At 51.4% G+C, this 22,224-nt stretch overlaps 1 protein-coding gene across 1 annotated transcript in view; it reads left to right on the top strand.

Annotated features, from left to right (window-relative positions):
* LOC139241032 (natural resistance-associated macrophage protein 2-like) overlaps nt 1–3,112 on the top strand; it is a 148,868-nt gene extending 145,756 nt beyond the window's left edge. Inside the window, exons 14-15 of the mRNA XM_070869754.1 lie at nt 60–213; nt 2,125–3,112. Coding sequence (XP_070725855.1) covers nt 60–213; nt 2,125–2,274 — 304 coding nt within the window. The 3' untranslated portion in view covers nt 2,275–3,112. The remainder of the gene's footprint in view (nt 1–59; nt 214–2,124) is intronic.
* Nucleotides 3,113–22,224: the final 19,112 nt, after the last annotated feature.

Raw genomic sequence — 22,224 nt, 5'->3', positions numbered from 1 at the left:
GTTTCTGAGAGATGGGACACGACACTAATACCCCCTCGATTCTTTTTATTTTCCTCTAGATTGTGGAAGATTATTGGTGGAGTTATCATTCTCGTCATCTGCTGCATTAATATATATTTTGTGATCGATTACGTTTCGAACCTGAAGATGATCGCGCTCTATGTGGTGGCAGCTGTTCTGGCAGTCTTATACTTGTCTTTCGTACTTTACCTGGTAAGTTCTGCAACATTTCTTCCTTCACTTGGCCCAGTTCCGACGTTCGAAGCCACACTAGAATCAGCGAACATAGTCCGGTTTCCAAGTAAAGTCAGATTTTGGTTCATCATAAAAAAATGAAAAGATGAGAATTAAATAAAGGTGCTAAAATTAACAAGCTTCAAACAAGAATTTGAAAGGCTTCCCTTTTCTCAATTGACAATGTTAAAGGAGGTGCTGTATGAAGGTCTGTTTGGGGATGGGGTGACTGTTTCGGAGGGGAAGTGCAGGTAGGGGGAGAGTCAAATGCTACTTACAACATGATGGAAATGTGCTACCAAGAAAGGCAGGCAGTGAGGAATGGAGAAAGCCAAGTTAAGTTGGACCAGAGCATCACTTGGTTTATCTCCAGAGCTTTCCTCAGGAGGTGAAATGGATGGGGTCGAGTCTGTGACACAATTTGTGGAAGGAGCGGAACCAATCGGCTGAGCGGCCTTTCCCCCTTCTGTATCTTGTTAAAGATTGAGAACATAAGAACATAAGAATTAGGAGCAGGAGTCGGCCATTCGGCCCCTCGAGCCTGCTCCACCATTCAATAAGATCATGGCTGATCTTCGACCTCAACTCCACTTTCCTGCACTGTCCCCATATCTCTCGATTCCCTTAATATCCAAAAATCTATTGATCTGTGTCTTGAACATACTCAACGACTGAACAGCCACAGCCCTCTGGGGCAGAGAATTCCAGAGATTCACCACCCTCTGAGTATCCTAAATGGCCGACCCCTTATCCTGAGACTGTGACCCCTGGTTCTAGACTCCCCAGCCCGGGGGAAACATCCTCCCTGCATCTACTGGTCCCCCCTTCTCTATTCTAGTAGTTACAACCTCAAAAAACTTGAACAGATTTGTCAAACATGATTTCCCTTTTATAAATCCGTGTTGACTCTGCCCAATCCTATTTTTATTTTCTAAGTGCCCTGTTACCACATCCTTAATGTCAGGCTAACATAAGAGGTAGCAGGAATGACTGCTTCGCACAAGCTTTCACTCTCCATGATTCACTCAGCCTGTTCTGAGCACTGTATGTTGTGACTGACTCATCATTATCATAGGCAGTCCCTCAGAATCGAGGAAGACTTACTTCCACTCTTAAAACGAGTCCTTAGGTGGCTGAACATTCCAATACGGGAGCCACAGTCCCTGTCACAGGTGGGACAGACACTGGTTGAAGGAAAGGGAGGGTGGGACAGGTTTGCCGCACGCTCCTTCCGCTGCCTGCGCTTGATTTCTGCATGCTCTCGGCGATGAGACTCGAGGTGCTCAGCGCCCTCCCGGATGCACTTCCTCCACTTAGGGCGGTCTTTGGCCAGGGACTCCCAGGTGTCAGGGGGGATGTTGCACTTTATCAGGGAGGCTTTGAGGGTGTCCTTGTAACGTTTCCGCTGTTCACCTGGGGCTCGTTTGCTGTGAAGGAGTTCCGAGTAGAGCGCTTGCTTTGGGAGTCTCGTGTCTGGCATGTGAACTATGTGGCCTGCCCAGCGGAGCTGATCGAGTGTGGTCAGTGCTTCAATGCTGGGGATGTTGGCCTGATCGAGGACGCTAATGTTGGTGCGTCTGTCCTCCCAGGGGATTTGGAGGATCTTGCGGAGACATCGTTGGTGGTATTTCTCCAGCGACTTGAGGTGTTTACTGTACATGGTCCATGTCTCTGAGCCATACAGGAGGGCGGGTATTACTACAGCCCTGTAGACCATGAGCTTGGTGCCAGTTTTGAGGGCCTGGTCTTCAAACACTCTTTTCCTCAGGCGGCCGAAGGCTGCACTGGTGCACTGGAGGCAGTGTTGGATCTCGTTGTCAATGTCTGCACTTGTTGATAAGAGGCTCCCAAGGTATGACTGACTGCCTTTTGTTTGACTGTGTTTTGCAGGTGTGGTTCTGTTTGGTTGCGATGGGTGTCCCGTTCCTGGACTGTGGGCGGACTGTCAGTGAGAGCAGAGCGATGATTGTGGAAGATCAGAACCAGACCTTCCGTCGAGTGCCATCGGTGTGTTCAGCAGACACGGGTACCTTCCGCTGACGATGGTAGTGGAGAAAAACGAGGAGTGCTTGCTTTCCCGACTGGGTCTTGCTCCAACGGGACTGAGTCGGACCATGTACTGTATATAAGTGATTGTCGTACATCAGCTGATCAGTAGTGTAGTTCGTTGATTCAGAAGGCCATGATGAATAGATTGCTCTTAACTGCAGGCAAAAATCTAATTCCACAAATTTCCTCTTGGACCCCTGGAAGCCATTGTCAAATCGCAGGACCCGCAATTTGTGGGGTATTCTGGTCAGCCTTGAAGGGGGAGAAATCGCTGCCCGCCTATCACAAGGTTAATGACGCCAGTGGGCACTGCTGGAGACACAGGCATCCAGCGCTGCTCCGCTGTCACCCAGTGATACCCACCTCCAGATGGGCATGAGTGGGCCACACTGTGGGGGGCAGGTCTGGGCAACTGGAGCAGCCTCAATCCCAAACAACAGTAGAACATGCTTTTTATAACTAATTATTGGATTGGCACCCTTGCACAGCAGGCTGACGGGGGCATTACAGGCTTGTAGGGGCTTCTGGGTACCTCCCCCGTGGCGGATAGTCAGCGGATTGTGTGGTGGCATCGGTTGGTACGATGTGTTCACCAGCCCCCTGCCAATGAGGTACGCTCCCCCTTGACCCAGCAAACTCTGGTGGAGTCAACACTGGAGGCACCAATGGGCACGATCCCATCAAATGCACACATCCCAAAGTGATTCAGAGTAACGTTATACTCTCAGTTCACAATCCCCACAAGTTGATCCACGACCATCCACGGGGCAAGTAAATATTGAACCAGTTTTCAGCAGGGAAAAAGCATTTTTTTGAGGTGCAGAGGAGAAGGGGAGTCATGGAGACGGGAGGAGGGGAGGGGAGACGGGAGGAGGGGAGGGGAGACAGGAGGAGGGGAGAGGAGAGAGACGGGAGGAGGGGAAGGGAGACGGGTGGAGGGGAGGGGAGTCGGGAGGAGGGGAGATGGGGAGGAGGGGAAGGGAGACAGGAGAGGGGAGGAGGGGAGGGGAGGGGAGATGGGAGGAGGGGAGACGGGAGACGGCAGGAGGGGAAGAGAGACGGGAGGAGGGGAAAGGAGACGGGTGGAGGGGAGGGGAGTCGGGAGGAGGGGAGAGGGGAGGAGGAGGGGAGACGGGAGGAGGGGGACGGAGACGGGAGGAGGAGAGGGGAGACGGGAGGAGGGGGACGGAGACGGGAGAAGGAGAGGGGAGACGGAAGGAGGGCAGGGGAGATGGGAGGAGGGGAGACGGGAGGAGGAGAGGGGAGACGGGAGGAGGGGAGGGGAGACGGGAGGAGGAGAGGGGAGACGGGAGGAGGGCAGGGGAGATGGGAGGAGGGGAGACGGGAGGAGGAGAGGGGAGACGGGAGGAGGGGGACGGAGACGGGAGGAGGAGAGGGGAGACGGGAGGAGGGCAGGGGAGATGGGAGGAGGGGAGACGGGAGGAGGAGAGGGGAGACGGGAGGAGGGGAGGGGAGACGGGAGGAGGAGAGGGGAGACGGGAGGAGGGCAGGGGAGATGGGAGGAGGGGAGACGGGAGGAGGAGAGGGGAGACGGGAGGAGGGGAGGGGAGACGGGAGGAGGAGAGGGGAGACGGGAGGAGGGCAGGGGAGATGGGAGGAGGGGAGACGGGAGGAGGAGAGGGGAGACGGGAGGAGGGGAGGGGAGACGGGAGGAGGAGAAGGGAGACGGGAGGAGGGCAGGGGAGATGGGAGGAGGGGAGACGGGAGGAGGAGAGGGGAGACGGGGGGTGACGGGAGGAGGGGAGGGGAGACGGGGGGTGACGGGAGGAGGGGAGGGGAGACGGGAGGGGGGGGGGAGACGGGAAGAGGAGAGGGGAGACGGGAGGAGGGGACGGGAGGCGGGAGGAGGAGACGGGAGACGGGAGGAGGAGAGGGGAGACGGGAGGAGGGGTGAGGAGACGGGGGGGGGTGGGGGGAGACGGGAGGAGGAGACGGGAGACGGGAGGAGGAGATGGGAGACGGGAGGAGGGGGGAGGAGACGGGGGGGGAGACGGGAGGAGGAGAGGGGAGGAGAGGAGGGGAGACGGGAGGAGGGGAGGGGAGACGGGAGGAGGAGAGGGGAGACGGGAGGAGGAGAGGAGGGGAGACGGGAGGAGGGGGGGGGAGACGGGAGGAGAGGGGAGACGGGAGGAGGGGAGGGGAGACGGGAAGAGGAGACGGGAGACGGGAGGAGGGAGAAGGAGACGGGAGGGGGAGGGAGACGGGAGGAGGGGAGAGGAGACGGGAGGAGGCATGGGAGACGGGGGGAGGAGAGGGGAGAAGGGAGGAGGAGAGGAGGGGAGACGGGAGGAGGGGAGATGGGAGGAGGGGTGGGGAGACGGGAGGAGTGGAGGGGAGACGGGAGGAGGGGAGGGAAGACGGGAGGAGGGGAGACGGGAGGAGGCAGGGGAGACGGGAGGAGGGGTGGGGAGACGGGAGGAGAGGAGGGGAGACGGGAGGAGGGGAGACGGGAGGAGAGGAGGGGAGACGGGAGGAGGGGAGACGGGAGGAGGGGTGGGGAGACGGGAGGAGTGGAGGGGAGACAGGAGGAGGGGAGGGAAGACGGGAGGAGGGGAGACGGGAGGAGGCGGGGGAGACGGGAGGAGGGGTGGGGAGACGGGAGGAGTGGAGGGGAGACGGGAGGAGGGGAGGGAAGACGGGAGGAGGGGAGACGGGAGGAGGGGAGGGAGACGGGAGGAGGGGTGGGGAGACGGGAGGAGGGGAGGGAAGACGGGAGGAGGGGAGACGGGAGGAGGGGAGGGAGACGGGAGGAGGGGAGACGGGAGGAGGGCAGGGAGACGGGAGGAGGGGTGGGGAGACGGGAGGAGGGGAGACGGGAGGAGGGCAGGGAGACGGGAGGAGGGGTGGGGAGACGGGAGGAGGGGAGGGAAGACGGGAGGAGGGGAGACGGGAGGAGGGGAGGGGAGACGGGAGGAGTGGAGGGGAGACGGGAGGAGGGGAGGGAAGACGGGAGGAGGGGAGGGGAGACGGGAGGAGGCGGGGGAGACGGGAGGAGGCGGGGGAGACGGGAGGAGGGGAGACGGGAGGAGGGGAGACGGGAGGAGGGGTGGGGAGACGGGAGGAGTGGAGGGAAGACGGGAGGAGGGGAGACGGGAGGAGGGGTGGGGAGACGGGAGGAGTGGAGGGGAGACGGGAGGAGGCGGAGGAGACGGGGGGAGGGGAGACGGGAGGAGGGGTGGGGAGACGGGAGGAGGGGAGGGGAGACGGGAGGAGGGGAGGGAAGACGGGAGGAGGGGAGACGGGAGGAGGGGAGGGGAGACGGGAGGAGGGGAGGGAAGACGGGAGGAGGTGTGGGGAGACGGGAGGAGTGGAGGGGAGGGAAGACGGGAGGAGGGGAGACGGGAGGAGGGGAGGGGAGACGGGAGGAGGGGAGGGGAGACGGGAGGAGGGGAGACGGGAGGAGGAGAGTGGAGACGGGAGGAGGCGGGGGAGACGGGAGGAGGGGAGACGGGAGGAGGCGGGGGAGACGGGAGGAGGACGGGAGACGGGAGGAGGCGGGGGAGACGGGAGGAGGCGGGGAGACGGGAGGAGGGGAGACGGGAGGAGGGGAGACGGGAGGAGGAGGGGAGACGGGAGGAGGGGAGACGGGAGGAGGGGAGACGGGAGGAGGAGGGGAGACGGGAGGAGGGGAGATGGGAGGAGGGGAGACGGGAGGAGGAGGGGAGACGGGAGGAGGGGAGACGGGAGGAGGGGAGACGGGAGGAGGAGGGGAGACGGGAGGAGGAGGGGAGACGGGAGGAGGGGAGACGGGAGGAGGGGAGACGGGAGGAGGAGGGGAGACGGGAGGAGGAGGGGAGACGGGAGGAGGAGGGGAGACGGGAGGAGGGGAGACGGGAGGAGGGGAGACGGGAGGAGGGGAGACGGGAGGAGGAGGGGGGAGACGGGAGGAGGAGGGGAGACGGGAGGAGGAGGGGAGACGGGAGGAGGAGGGGGAGACGGGAGGAGGAGGGGAGACGGGAGGAGGAGGGGGGAGACGGGAGGAGGAGGGGAGACGGGAGGAGGCGGGGGAGACGGGAGGAGGAGGGGAGACGGGAGGCGGCGGGGGAGACGGGAGGAGGAGGGGAGACGGGAGGAGGAGGGGGAGACGGGAGGAGGAGGGGAGACGGGAGGAGGAGGGGGGAGACGGGAGGAGGAGGGGAGACGGGAGGAGGCGGGGGAGACGGGAGGAGGAGGGGAGACGGGAGGAGGAGGGGAGACGGGAGGAGGGGGAGACGGGAGGAGGCGGGGGAGACGGGAGGAGGCGGGGGAGACGGGAGGAGGAGGGGAGACGGGAGGAGGAGGGGAGACGGGAGGAGGAGGGGAGACGGGAGGCGGCGGGGGAGACGGGAGGAGGAGGGGAGACGGGAGGAGGAGGGGAGACGGGAGGAGGAGGGGGAGACGGGAGGAGGCGGGGGAGACGGGAGGAGGAGGGGAGACGGGAGGAGGAGGGGAGACGGGAGGAGGGGGAGACGGGAGGAGGCGGGGGAGATGGGAGGAGGAGGGGAGACGGGAGGAGGAGGGGAGACGGGAGGAGGAGAGCGGAGACATTGTGGATTTGTGACTGTGGCTGGGGAATGACACTGACTGGTACTCACAGTCACAGGTCGGAGGGGAACCTCATGTGTAAGTGAGTAATTGCGGCTGCAATGTTTGAGCTCGACCTCTGACTCCCATTTTAGTCTCACGTCAGCCTCGGAACCTTGCAATTTCTGAGCTCTGGTGGAAAGTTACCCCCCACAACCGTGACTGCAACCTCACAAGAACCACCTCCAAACAACTAACCTGTCTGTCGTCATGCATCATGGTGGCCCATCGACGTGTGATTGCTGATTTGGTGCCGATCATGCTGAAATTGTGGACATTTATGTGCAGGGGAATTGTGCCCAGTGCGAATATGGGTTGACGTCAGCACCAGACTCATTTCACTTCAGTGCTAAACTTTGACCCCATCACTGGACCGGCCAATCAGGGGCAGCAGCACAGAACACCGACCAGCGGAGCCCACGAGTACTGAACACACAATGCCACTCCCTCCTGATGTGCTTCTCTGCTCCTGGGCTGACAGCAGCACTGTCTCAGTTACATTGCAATGTTGGGCCTCCATTGGCAGCAATGCTGTCCAACATGAGTAGAACGTGCTCAGAGCAGCCTTCAAAAGGCGCAGCCGTCCCTGAACTACACAGAGCTCCGACATCGCTTCTCTGGTCCATCCCAGCCACCCCAAGCAGCCCGAGGTTTGCACGGGTGACTCTTCCTTGGCAGTGGAGGGCCTGTTGGTGTTCGGCCTGTGCTCTGTTAATTGAGCCTAGTCTGTCCCTCTCCCTCGGTTCCCAACTTCATCTTCGGCGACAGAGCCCCAGCTCTGGTCGTTGGTGCATGCAGTGCAATGAATGAGATATCAAGGAGAAGGGAAGATCATCCCTGTGGGCTGTCTCATGGTATCATTCTATCAATGTTTGCATTTGTATTTTAAAATGATCCTCAATTATATCGAGATGTCGATTTTCAAAAAAATAAATAAATGAATATTCTTAACAGAAGCAGGCCTGTGCATTTTTCTTTCCCCCCACCCTTCCAATTTTGCCCCTTCCTCCCCCTGCTGGGCTCCAGGTTCCACAGGCACTAGAATGATTCCAGTACTGCACCCCGACCTCCGACCTCCGACTCACGCCCCCCCACCGACCTCCGACCCCCGACATCCAACTCCTCGCGGCTGGCAAATCACTGCCTGTTGCAGTCACGTTCACTGCTGCCCTCAAATCTCTCTGCCTCCGCCTCCTTCGAGGCTGCCGCAGGGAATATCAGTAACATCAATCAATCTGCAGTCCATGCTTGTCATCATCATCATAGGCGGTCCCTCGAATGAGGATGACTTGTTTCCACGAGTTCACAAGTGTTTCAATGAAGGACCCGATATTCCAGTCCCGAACGACATCCTGAAGGGTGGAAGATGCCTGTGGGTGGATTTTTTTAACGTGGGGTGACCGTTGCACACCAGCCACCACACGGGCTTGACAGAGCTAGGTCTTGGTCCAGTGGCCAGGGTTAACCAGGACACCTGGAGACCTGCTCTGCTGCACGGACCCAGTGCGCACACATATGGCAGTGTGGGCTGGCCCATGCTGCCATCTTGTATTAAGCAGGTGATTGATATCTTTCATCATGTTGCTCAGGGCCACCCAAAAGTGGCAGGATAGGGTCAGGGGTTCGCACAGATTGCAGGATTCCCCCAAATCTAAGCTACATTTCCCTGTGGCTCTAAAATGCTGTTGGTGACCATGAGGATGTGAAATTCTCGTTTGTTGACTCTGGTGCGTCTCCGCGGTGCTTTCCAAGCGGTTGGTGTTGTGTACGTGTCAATAACTGACAAACTGAGCCAGGAGAAATGTAACTTAACTTAACTATGCTTTTATAAACCCAAAATGGAGTCCATGAACCAGCATGAGTACAGCAACTGTGAATAGCTCCCGCAGGGTCCTAATGTTCGTCTAGTGATCTGTAATAAATAAGTGGAGTATGACCACAACAGTTGCAATATGAGAGGTGGTCCCTATCAGCCAGGAAGAGCTAGCTGAAGGTTGCAATGGCTCAGTGCTTGCTGGAGCAGTCTGGAACCAGGACGGGCATTGAGTGAAGGGCTCACAAAGCTACAAAGGTGTTGTCATCCCGAGAGATAACCACATCCTGCATTCCCATTACATGACTGGCCCTGGTGCTGGGCTGCAGCTCAACATGCCACTGATCTGCAGGAAAGCAGACTGGGGAAGAACATTAATCCAACTGACGCCACTATCCAATCGCTTTCCAGCCTGGGAGGGTTCAGCTGAGCAGAAATGGAAAAAGTCACAGAATAAGGAGAAGGCAATAGATCAGTGTAGCACTGGAGGAAATGAAAACCAGAGCGTGACAGAAAGGGACAGAATGTATAAACATAAAAGTGTATCAGAAAGTGGGGTCAAAGCAGGAAAAAAATGGTAGAAAAACAAATTTAAAAGCTCTTGATCTGAATGCAAGCAGCATTCGTAACAAATTAGATGAGTTGACTGCACAAAGAGGGCATGATCTGATAGCCATTACAGAGACGTGGTTGCAGGGTGACCAGGACTTGGAACTAAATATTCTGGGGTATTTGACAATTCGGAAGGACAGACAGAAAGGAAAAGGAGGTGGGGTAGCTCTGTTGGTAAAGGATGAGATCAGTGCGATAGTGAGAAACGATATTGGCTCAGAATATCAAGATGTTGAATCAGTTTGGGTGGAGATAAGGAATAATGAGGGGAAAAAGTCGCTGGTGGGCGTAGTCTATCGGCCCACTGACAGTGACTACACTGTTGGACGGAGTATAAACCAAAAAATAATGGAGGCTTGTAAAAAAGGAACGGCAATAATCATGGGCGATTTTAAACTTCATATTGATTGGACAAAGCAAACTGGTCAGGATAGCCTTGAGGAGGAGTTCATAGAGTGTATCTGGGATAGTTTCCTTGAACAGTATGTTGCGGAACCAACCAGGGAGCAGGCTATCTTAGATCTGGTACTGTGTGAAGAGACAGGATTAATAAATGATCTCCTAGTAAAGGATCCTCTAGGAATGAATGATCATAACATGGCTGAATTTCAAATTCCGTTGGAGGGTGAGAAAGTTGGTTCTCAAACCAGGGTCCTAAGCTTAAGTAAAGGAGACTACAAAGTATGAGGGCAGAGTTGGTTAAAGTGGACTGGGAAAATAGATTAAAGTATGGGACGGTTGATGAGCAGTGGCAAACAGTTAAGGAGATATTTCATAATGTGCAACAAAAATATATCCCAATGAGAAGGAAAGACTGTAAGAGAAGGGATAACCATCCGTGCCTAACTAAGGAAATAAGGGAGGGTATCAAATTGAAAACAAGGGCATACAATGTGGCCAAGACTAGTGACAGGCCAGAGGATTGGGAAACTTTTAAAAACCAGCAAAGAACGACTAAAAAAATGATTAAGAGAGGGAAGTTAGATTATGAAAGTAAACTAGCACGAAATATAAAAAGAGATAGTAAGAGTTTCTACAGGTACATAAAAAGGAAGAGAGTGGCTAAAGTAAATGTTGGTCCCCTAGAGGATGAGACTGGGGAATTAATAATGGGGAACAGGGAAATGGCAGAGACGTTGAACAAATATTTTGTATCGGTCTTCACAGTAGAAGACACTAAAAACATCCCAATAGTGGATAATCAAGGGGCTATAGGGAGGGAGGAACTTAATATAATCACTATCACTAATGAAGTAGTACTCGGTAAAATGATGGGACTAAAGGCGGACAAGTCCCCTGGACCTGATGGCTTGCATCCTAGGGTCTTAAGAGATAGTGGATACATTGGTTGTAATTTACCAAAATTCCCTGGATTCTGGGGAGGTCCCAGCAGATTGGAAAACCGCAAATGTAACGCCCCTATTTTAAAAAAAGGAGCCAGACAGAAGGCAGGAAACTATAGACCAGTTAGCCTAACATCAGTCGTTGGGAAAATGCTGGAGTCCATTATTAAGGAAGCAGTAGCGGGACATTTGGAAAAGCATGATTCAATCAAGCAGAGTCAGCATGGATTTATGAAAGGGAAATCATGTTTGACAAATTTTCTGGAGTACTTTGAGGATGTAATAAGCAGGGTGTATAACGGGGAAACCAGTGGATGTGGTGTATTTGGACTTCCAGAAGGCATTCAATAAGGTGTCACATAAGAGGCACAAGATAAAATTTCACGAGGTTGGGGGTAATATATTAGCATGGATAGAGGATTGGCTAACTAACAGAAAACAGAGAGTCGGGATAAATGGGTCATTTCCCGGTTGGCAAACAGTGACTAGTGGGGTGCCGCAGGGATCAGTGCTGGGGCCTCAACTATTTACAATCTATATTAATGACTTGGATGAAGGGATCGAGTGTAATGTAGCCAAGTTTGCTGATGATACAAAGATGGGTGGGAAAGCAAATTGTGAGGAGGACACAAAAAGTCTTCAAAGGGATATAGACAGGCTAAGTGAGTGGGCAAAAATTTGGCAGATAGAGTATAATGTGGGAAAATGTGAGGTTATCCACTTTGGCAGAAATAATAGAAAAGCAAATTATAATTTAAATGGAGAAAAATTGCAAAGTGCTGCAGTACAGAGGGACCTGGGGGTCCTTATGCATGAAACACAAAAAGTTAGTATGCAGGTACAGCAAGTGATCAGGAAGGCAAATGGAATGTTGGCCTTTATTGCAAGGAGGATAGAGTATAAAAGCAGAGAAGTCCTGCTACAACTGTACAGGGTATCGGTGAGGCCACACCTGGAGTACTGCGCACAGTTTTGGTCTCCGTATTTAAGGAAGGATATACTTGCATTGAAGGCTGTTCAAAGAAGGTTCACTCGGTTGATTCCAGAGATGAGGGGGTTGACATATGAGGCTAGGTTGAGTAGGTTGGGCCTATACACATTGGAGTTCAGAAGAATGAGAGGTGATCTTATTGAAACTTATAAGATAATGAGGGGGCTCGACAAGGTGGATGCAGAGAGGATATTTCCACCCATGGGGGAAACTAAAACTAGGGGACATAGTCTTAGAATAAGGGGCCGCCCATTTAAAACTGAGATGAGGAGAAATTTCTTCTCTCAGAGGGTTGTAAATCTGTGGAATTCTCTGCCCCAGAGAGCTATGGAGGCTGGGTCATTGAATATATTTAAGGCGGAGATAGACAGATTTTTGAGCAATAAGGGAGTAAAGGGTGATGGGGAGCGGGCGGGGAAGTGGAGCTGAGTCCGTAAGATCAGATCTTATTGAATGGCGGAGCAGGCTCGAGGGGCCAGGTGGCCTACTCCTGCTCCTATTTCTTATGTTCTTATGTCCCTGGCGGAGGAGATGGTTGACCCAGAGCCTGCATGGCCCCAATATGAGCATCCCTGAGAGATGCCACAGGCTCTTATAGTGAGGGTCCATTGAGGATGATTGCAGAGTGTCGATGCCATGCACCAGAACCCCACACAGATTGGTAATAGGTGTTTGAAGATCCCTGGCAGGCAGTCCAATGCCTCCAGCAATCGCTGAGGCACAGAAAGCATCCTTTTTAAAAAAATGCTGGGTCTCTGAAGTCACCATCTCTGTCCTCTTCAGCAGAAGTAGGCTGTGATCAGGCCCTCCGGTTAGCTCATCGCCTTGTCTTCCTCCCCATCTCCACCTGCTCTTGCTCACGACCGTTTGCTGAATCCCCCAGTGCAGTCCGTTCAAACTCACTGTCTATGTCACACGGGATACTTATTTCTGAGCTGATGTTTGGCAGAGCAAGAGCAAGTGCATCGTTCTAAAGGCGTTCCTCTTCCTTCTGCCTGGCTCTGGTATCCAAGTCCACCAATGGACCTATACGGAGTGAAGGGAGAGACAAGGGTTAGGATGTAGTTTCAATGGCAAGTACATGTCAGATCACTGCCAGTGTTAGGCCAGGGTGTCATGTGCAGGAGGCGAGTGAGGGCATAAGTGAAAGATTGAAGCAGGAAGAGAAGAGGTCGAGATGATGCCAAGAAAGCGCGCTGTGTGACCAGGACTCCAGCTTCGCCATCTCTGATGCTGGCTGTCTCGATTGGTCCCAAAGTAATAATGATGGCCTCTTCTATCGAGATGAGTGTCTGTAGCGTGACAGGACCTAACCGTGTTCTGGTTGTCTCACTCCTATAAGTACATCACAATTTAGGAGCATGAGTCGGCCATTCGGCCCCTCGAGTCTGTAGGATCCGTTCCTCCCCCTACTCCCCACTCCCCCGCACGCCCCCAACGGTAAAAATTGGATTATTGAATATAAAACCTCAGAACTGCGTGACAACCTGCAAAAAGAGCTGAGCAGGAAAGGGTTAATTCTTACATTACAGCCAAACCATCAGACATCATGAGAGACAATGATACAGGATATCTGCCATCGATCTAAATCACCAGACAATGGCAGCCGAAGAGGGACATTCACACCTTCAATGGTTTTCTGTCTGAAAAGATACAGGGACATTCACACCTTCCTCAAACTCCGATACCAAGGAAGGCTGTGCATTGTGTTCCACCTCACAGTTGATAAGCTCCCCGCTGGAGTGGCACTAAACTATAGAACCAGTGGGAAACTGTTCAACCTTCGCTGTCTCCAGGCCAGGTCCAAGACCACTCCAACCTCTGTCGTCAAGCTACATTACGCGTACGACGCCTGCGTCTGTGCACACACAGAGGCTGAACTCCAGGACATAGTCGATGTATTTACCGAGGCGTATGAAAGCATGGGCCTTAGGCTAAAGATTAATAAGAAAAAGGTCCTCCACCAGCCTGTCCTCGCCGCACAGCACTGCCCCCCAGAGATCAAGATCCACAGCGTGGCCCTGGACAACGTGGACCACTTCCCATATCTCGGGAGCCTCCTATCAACAAGAGCAGGCATTGACGACGAGATCCAACACTGCCTCCAGTGCGCCAGTGCAGCCTTCGGCCGCCTGAGGAAAAGAGTGTTTGAAGACCAGGCCCTCCAAACTGGCACCAAGCTCATGGTCTACAGGGCTGTAGTAATACCTGCCCTCCTGTATGGCTCAGAGACATGGACCATGTACAGCAGACACCTCAAGTTGCTGGAGAAATACCACCAGCGATGTCTCTGCAAGATCCTGCATATCCCCTGGGAGGACAGACGCACAAACATTAGCGTCCTCGTCCAGGCAAACATCCCCAGCATTGAAGCACTGACCACACTTGATCAGCTCCACTGGGCAGGCCACATAGTCTGCATGCCAGACACGAGATTCCCAAAGCAAGTGCTCTACTCGGAACTCATCCACGGCAAACGAGCTAAAGGCGGGCAGAGGAAACGTTACAAGAGACCACCCTCAAAACCTCCCTGATAAAGTGCGACATCCTCACTGACACCTGGGAGTCCCTGGCCAAAGACCATCCTAAGTGGAGGAAGTGCATCTGGGAGGGCGTTGAGCACCTCAAGTCTCATCGCCAAGAGCATGCAAAAACCAAGCGCAGGCAGCGGAAGGAGCGTGCGGCAAACCTGTCCCACCCACCCTTTCCCTCAACGACTATCTGTCCCACCTGTGACAGAGACTGTGGTTCTCGTATTGGACTGTTCAGTCACCTGAGAACTCATTTTTAGAGTGGAAACAAGTCTTCCTCAATCCCGAGGGACTGCCTATGATGATGATGATGTTGATGACAGCAGTGGAGCTGATATCACAGCAGGGAACGGGAAATCTGTTTTGAGATCACAACTTGGTTTTTGCAACAAAGAAGAGCCATTTTTCGAAGGCACAGAGCAGTACAGGAACGGAACGCAACAGAAGCCAGCCAGTCTTTAGGACACAAGCTGTAACTAAGGAAAGGGCCTATAGTCAACCTCAGAGAGACAGCTGAGGAATTGGTGATTGTATGCTTTGTTCCAGCCAAATCACAGAAGGGGTTTGTGTGTGAGTAATTTTATATGCAACAGTCAAATCGCCAATGGATTTAACTGTGTCCAGTTGTGCCAATGCAAATGAGCTTTTGGTAGGTGTTTGTATTCTGGGTTTTGTTAGTCCCACATCGATCGTGGTGATTTATACTGGGGAGGTAGTTGTGTGTATGTTCAATAAAATGGATCAATCTTGGTTGAGCCAAAACCCTGTGCCGTGTGTAATTTTGTTCTCATAAAACCTGACGTCAAGAACTGTGTAACGGGGGACTCGGCATTTAGTAACTCTTACAAGCCTGCTCTGCCATTCTTCAACCTCAACTCTACTTTCCTGTACTTTCCCCATATCCCTTGATGCCCTTAGTATTCAAAAATCTAGCGATCATACTCAAAGACTGAGCCTCCACAGCCCTCTGGGGCAGAGAATTCCAAAGATTCACCACCCTCTGAGTGAAGAAATTTCTCCTCATCTCAGTCCTAAATGGCAGACCCCTTATTCTGAGACTGACACCCCTGGTTCTAGACTCCCCAGCCCAGAGGAAACATCCTCCCTGCATCTACCCTGTCAAGCACTGTAAGAATTTTGTATGTTTCAATAAGATCACCTCTCATTCTTCTAAACTCTAGAGAATATAGGCCGAGTCGACTCAATCTCTCCTCATAGGACAATCCCCCCCCCATCCCAGGAATCAGTCTGGTGAACCTTCGCTGCACTCCCTCTAAGGCAAGTATATCCTTCCTGAGGTAAGGAAACCAGAACTGTGCACAATACTCCAGGTGTGGTCTCACCAGGGCTTTATATAATCGCAGTAAGACGTCTTTACTGTTATACTCAAATCCTCCTGTAATAAAGGCCAACATACCATTTGCTTTAACCACTTGCTGTACCTGTATGTTAACTTTCAGTGATTGGTGTACAAGGTCACCCAGGTCCCTCTGAACACCAACATTTCCCAATCTCTCACCAATTAAAAATATCCTGCTTTTCTATTTTCCCGACCAAGGTGGATAACTTCACATTTCTCCACATTATATTCCATTTACCATGTTCTTGCCCACTCACTCAGCCTGTCTATATCCCCTTGAGGCCTCTTTGCATCCTCCTCACAACTTACATTCCCACCTGGCTTTGTATCATCAGCAAACGTGGATATCTTACATTTGGTCCCCTCATCCAAATCATTGCTATAGATTGTGAATACTGGGGCCCAAGCACCGATCCTTGTGGTACCCCACTAGTTACAGTATGCCAACCCGAAAATGACCCATTTATTCCCACTCTCTGTTTTCTGTCCATTAACCAATCCTCAATCCATGCTAGTATATTACCCCCAATCCCATGAGCCCTAATTTTCAAATTTAAAATCCAAATACACCACATCCACTGGTTCCCCCTTATCTATTCTATTAGTGACAACCTCTGCCCAATCCTATTATTCTTTCCTAAGTGCCCTGTTTCCACATCCTTAATAATAGATTCTAGCATTATCCCTACTATTGATGTCAGGCGAACTGGTCTGTAATTCTCCGTTTTCTCTCTCCCTCCTTTCTTAAATAACATTAGATACCTTCCAATCTGCGGGAACTGTTCAAGCATCTATGGAATTTTGGAAGATGACAACCAATATCTCTATAGCCACCTCTTTCAAAACCCGAGGATGTCGGCCATCAGGTCCAGGGGATTTATCGGCTTTCAGTCCCATTAATTTCTCCAGTACTATTTTTTTACTAATACTAATTTCTTTCAGTTCCTCATTCTCACTAGATCCTTGGTTCTCCACTATTTCCTGGAGGTTTTTTGTGTCTTCTTCTGTGATGACAGACACAACATTTTTGTTTAATTTCTTTGCCATTTCCTTATTCCCCATTATAATTTCTCCTGTCTCAGCCTGTAAGGGACCCACATTTACTTTCGCTAATCTTTTCCTTTTTGCATACCTACAGAAGCTTTACAGTCTGTTTTTATGTCTCTCGCTAGTTTACTCTCATATTCTATTTTCCATTTCTTTATCAATTTCTTTGTCCTCCTTTGCTGAATTCTAAAATCCTCCCAATCCTCAGGCTTGCTACACTTTTTGGCAACGTTATAAACCTCTTCCTTTGATCTAATACTATCTTTAACTTCTCTTGTTAGCCCACGGTTGGACCACTTTTCCTGTGGGGTTTTTGTGCCTTAAAGGAATGTATAATTGTTGTAAATTATGTATTAATTCTTTAAATGCTAGCCATTGTTTGTCTACCGTCATACCTTTTAATGTAATTTCCCAATCTACCTTAGCCAACTCTCCCCTCATACCTATGTAGTTTGCTTTGTTTAGATTTAAGACCCTAGTTTTGGATTTAACTAAATCACTTTCAATATAAAATTCTATCATTTTATGGTCACTCTTCCCTAAGGGCCCCTTTGCTATAAGGTTATTAATTAACCTTTTCTCATTGCACAATACTCAATCTTAAATAGCCTGTTCTCTCTCTAGTTGGTTCCTCAACATACTGATCTAGAAAACCATTTCATCTGTGGAGCGAAGTTCATGCTCACAGGTCCTACAAAAGTTCGAGTCATTATTTCAACCTGGCGTCGGGACTTTCAAAGGCACCAAAGTTGTGATACGCATCACCCCGGACGCCAGACCAGTGCACCACAAAGCCAGAGCTGTGCCGTATGTGATGCGTGAGAGAATTGAGAGTGAGTTGGACAGTCTGCTAAGAGAGGGCATAATTTCGTCTGTTGAATTCAGTGACTGGGCGAGCCCCATCGTTCCTGTCCTTAAAGCGGATGGCTCGGTCAGGATTTGTGGTGACGACAAGGCCACCATCAACCGAGTGTCACTACAAGACCAATACCCGCTTCCGAGAGCGGAGGATCTTTTTGCCACGCTGGCAGGCGGCAAGCTGTTCACCAAGTTGGACCTCACTTCGGCCTACATGACCCAGGAACTGGCTGAAGAATCCAAGCTACTGACCACCATCACCACGCACAAGGGGCTGTTTGTCTACAACAGGTGTCCGTTTGGCATTCGTTCAGCGGCCACTATCTTCCAGAGGAACATGGAAACCTGCTCAAATCCATCCCCGGGACAATTGTATTTCAGGACGACATCCTTATCACGGGTCGAGACACGACGAACACCTCCACAACCTGGAGGAGGTGCTACGCCGACTGGATCAGGTAGGCCTGCGACTAAAGAAGTTCAAGTGTGTGTTCTTGGCCCAGAGGTCGAGTTTTTGAGCAGGAGGGTTGCCACAGACGGGATCCGGCCCACCGAATCCAAAACGGAGGTGATCCGTCGTGTGCCCAGGCCCGGCAACACATCGGAGTTGCGGTCATTTCTGGGACTATTGAACTATTTCGGGAACTTTCTACCGAACTTAAGTACATTGCTGGAGCCGCTACACGTGCTCCTGCGTAAGGGTTGCGATTGGTTTTGGGGGGACTGTCAGGAACGGGCTTTCAATCGGGCGCGGAACCTGCTTTGTTCGAATAAGTTATTGACCCTGTACGACCCCTGTAAGAAATTGGTTTTGACATGCGATGCATGGGTTGGGTGTGTGTTGCAGCAGAGTAATGATGAAGGCCAACTCCAACCTGTGGCTTATGCCTCCAGGTCACTCTCCCAAGCAGAACGGAGATATGGGATAGTTGAAAAGGAAGCACTCGCATGTGTCTACAGGGTGAAGAAGATGCACCAGTAACTTTTTGGCAGAAGGTTCGAGTTAGAAACGGACCACAAGCCGTTAACATCCCTGTTGTCCGACAGCAAAGCTGTCAATGCCAATGCGTCAGCTCGCATACAGCGATGGGCCCTCACGCTGGCTGCATATGACTATACCATACGGCACCGGCAAGGCACCGTAAATTGCGCTGACGTGTTCAGCAGGCTTCCACTGGCCACCACTGAGGGGTCAGTGGAGCAAAGCGCGGAGATGGTCATGGCTGTAGATGCCTTTGACAGCGCAGGCTCTCCCATCACAGCCCACCAGATCAAAACCTGGACAAACAGAGATCCTCTCCTATCTCTGATTAAGAAATGTGTCCTGACTGGGGATTGGACGCCCGCACACGGAGCATGCCCTGAGGAGGTCAGACTGTTCCACAGACAGATGGATGAACTCTCCATCCAAGCTGACTGCCTGCTATGGGGCAGCCGGGTAGTTATGCCCCAGAGGGGTAGGGAAGCATTCATCAGGGAACTCCACAGCGAGCACCCAGGCATCATGCTTATGAAGGCCATTGCCCAGTCACATGTTTGGTGGCCGGGAATTGACTCAGACCTGGAACACTGTGTTCACAGGTGCATGACATGTGCCCAGATGGGCAATGCCCCCAGGAAGCCCCCATTCAGCCCGTGGCCCTGGCCCACCAAGCCATGGTCACGCATTCACGTAGACTACGCAGGCCCGTTCATGGGAAAAATGTTCCTCATTGTTGTTGATGTGCACTCGAAATTAATCGAGTAGATCAGAATGAATTCGTGCACGACATCCACCACAGTGGAGAGTCTACATGAGGCCTTTGTGAACCACGGCTTGCCGGACATCCTAGTTAGCGACAACGGCCTGTGTTTCACGAGCTATGAATTCTGGGAGTTCATGTTGGGTTACAGCATCAAACATGTCAGGACAGCGCTGTTCAAGCCGGCTTCCAATGGTCAGGCGGAACATGCGGTCCATATCATAAAACGCAGCATGCTCTGGATTCAAGGACCCACCTTTCAATACCGTCTATCGGGCCTCCTGCTGGCTTATAGGCCCCGACCGCACTCACTCACGGGGGTCCCGCCTGCGGAACTACTCATTCCCCGATAAACATCATTCCCCCCGATAAACATCATTCCCCGATAAACATCATTCCCCCCGATAAACATCATTCCCCAGAATCATCATTCCCCCGATAAACATTATTCCCCCCGATAAACATCATTCCCCGATAAACATCATTCCCCGAAAAACATAATTCCCCGATAAACATCATTCCCCGATAAACTTAATTCCCCCCGATAAACATCATTCCCCGATAAACATCATTCCCCCCGATAAACATCATTCCCCAGAATCATCATTCCCCCGATAAACATTATTCCCCCCGATAAACATCATTCCCCCCGATAAACTTCATTCCCCCCGATAAACATCATTCCCCGATAAACATCATTCCCCCCGATAAACATCATTCCCCGATAAACATCATTCCCCCCGATAAACATCATTCCCCAGAATCATCATTCCCCCGATAAACATTATTCCCCCCGATAAACATCATTCCCCGATAAACATCATTCCCCGAAAAACATAATTCCCCGATAAACATCATTCCCCGATAAACTTAATTCCCCCGATAAACATAATTCCCCCCGATAAACATCATTCCCCGATAAACATAATTCCCCGATAAACATCATTCCCCCGATAAACATCATTCCCCCCGATAAACATCATTCCCCCGATAAACATCATTACCCCCGATAAACATCATTCCCCGATAAACATCATTCCCCAATAAACATCATTCGCCGATAAACATCATTCCCCCCGATAAACATCATTCCCCCGATAAACATCATTCCCCGATAAACATCATTCCCCCGATAAACATCATTCCCCGATAAACATCATTCCCCCGATAAACATCATTCCCCGATAAACATCATTACCCCCGAAAAACATCATTCCCCCCGATAAACATCATTCCCCGATAAACATCATTCCCCCCGATAAACATCATTCCCCCCGATAAACATCATTCCCCGAAAAACATCATTCCCCGATAAACATCATTCCCCGATAAACATCATTCCCCGATAAACATCATTCACCCCGATAAACATAATTCCCCGATAAACATCATTCCCCCCGATAAACATCATTCCCCCGATAAACATCATTCCCCGATAAACATCATTCCCCCGATAAACATCATTCCCCGATAAACATCATTCACCGATAAACATCATGCCCCCCGATAAACATCATTCCCCCCGATAAACATAATTCCCCGATAAACATCATTCCCCCCGATAAACATCATGACCCGATAAACATCATTCCCCGATAAACATCATTCCCCCGATAAACATCATTCCCCCTGATAAACATCATTCCCCGATAAACATCATTCCCCCTGATAAACATCATTCCCCGATAGACATCATTCCCCCGATAAACATCAATCCCCGATAAACATTATTCCCCCGATAAACATCATTCCCCCCGATAAACATCATTCCCCGATAAACATCATTCCCCCCGATAAACATCATTCCCCGATAAACATCATTCCCCCCGAAAAACATAATTCCCCCGATAAACATCATTCCCCGAAAAACATCATTCCCCGATAAACATCATTCCCTCGATAAACATCATTCCCCCCGATAAACATCATTCCCCCGATAAACATCATTCCCCGATAAACATCATTCCCCACGATAAACATCATTCCCCGATAAACATCATTCCCCCGATAAACATCATTCCCCCGATAAACATCATTCCCCGATAAACTTAATTCCCCCGATAAACATCATTCCCCCCGATAAACATCATTCCCCGATAAACTTAATTCCCCCGATAAACATCATTCCCCGATAAACATCATTCCCCCGATAAACATCATTCCCCGATAAACATCATTCCCCCGATAAACATCATTCCCCGATAAACATCATTCCCCACGATAAACATCATTCCCGATAAATATCATTCCCCGATAAACATAATTCCCCCCGATAAACATCATTCCCCGATAAACATCATTCCCCCCGATAAACATCATTCCCCCCGATAAACATCATTCCCCCGATAAACATCATTCCCCGATAAACATCATTCCCCCCGATAAACATCATTCCCGACAAACATCATTCCCCTCGATAAACATCATTCCCCGATAAACATCATTCCCCCCGATAAACATCATTCCCCGATAAACATCAGTCCCCCCGATAAACATCACTCCCCCCGATAAACATCATTCCCCCCGATAAACATAATTCCCCGATAAACATCATTCCCCGATAAACATCATTCCCCCCGATAAACATCATTCCCCGATAAACATAATTCCCCCCGATAAACATCATTCCCCGATAAACATCATTCCCCGATAAACATCATTCCCCCCGATAAACATCATTCCCCGATAAACATCATTCCCCGATAAACATCATTCCCCCCGATAAATATCATTCCCTCCGATAAACATCATTCCCCGATAAACATCATTCCCCCGATAAACATCATTCCCCCCGATAAACATCATTCCCCGATAAACATCATTCCCCCGATAAACATCATTCCCCGATAAACATCATTCCCCCCGATAAACATCATTCCCCCGATAAACATAATTCCCCGATAAACATCATTCCCCCCGATAAACATCATTCCCCGATAAACATCATTCCCCCCGATAAACATCATTTCCTGATAAACATCATTCCCCGATAAACATCATTCCCCCGATAAACATCATTCCCCGATAAACATCATTCCCCCGATAAACATCATTCCCCGA

The sequence above is a fragment of the Pristiophorus japonicus genome, chromosome X (genome assembly GCF_044704955.1).
Source record: "Pristiophorus japonicus isolate sPriJap1 chromosome X, sPriJap1.hap1, whole genome shotgun sequence".
Classification (NCBI taxonomy): domain Eukaryota; kingdom Metazoa; phylum Chordata; class Chondrichthyes; family Pristiophoridae; genus Pristiophorus; species Pristiophorus japonicus.
The sequence above is the reverse complement of the archived record's forward strand: the minus strand, read 5'-3'. Positions and strand labels throughout refer to the sequence as shown.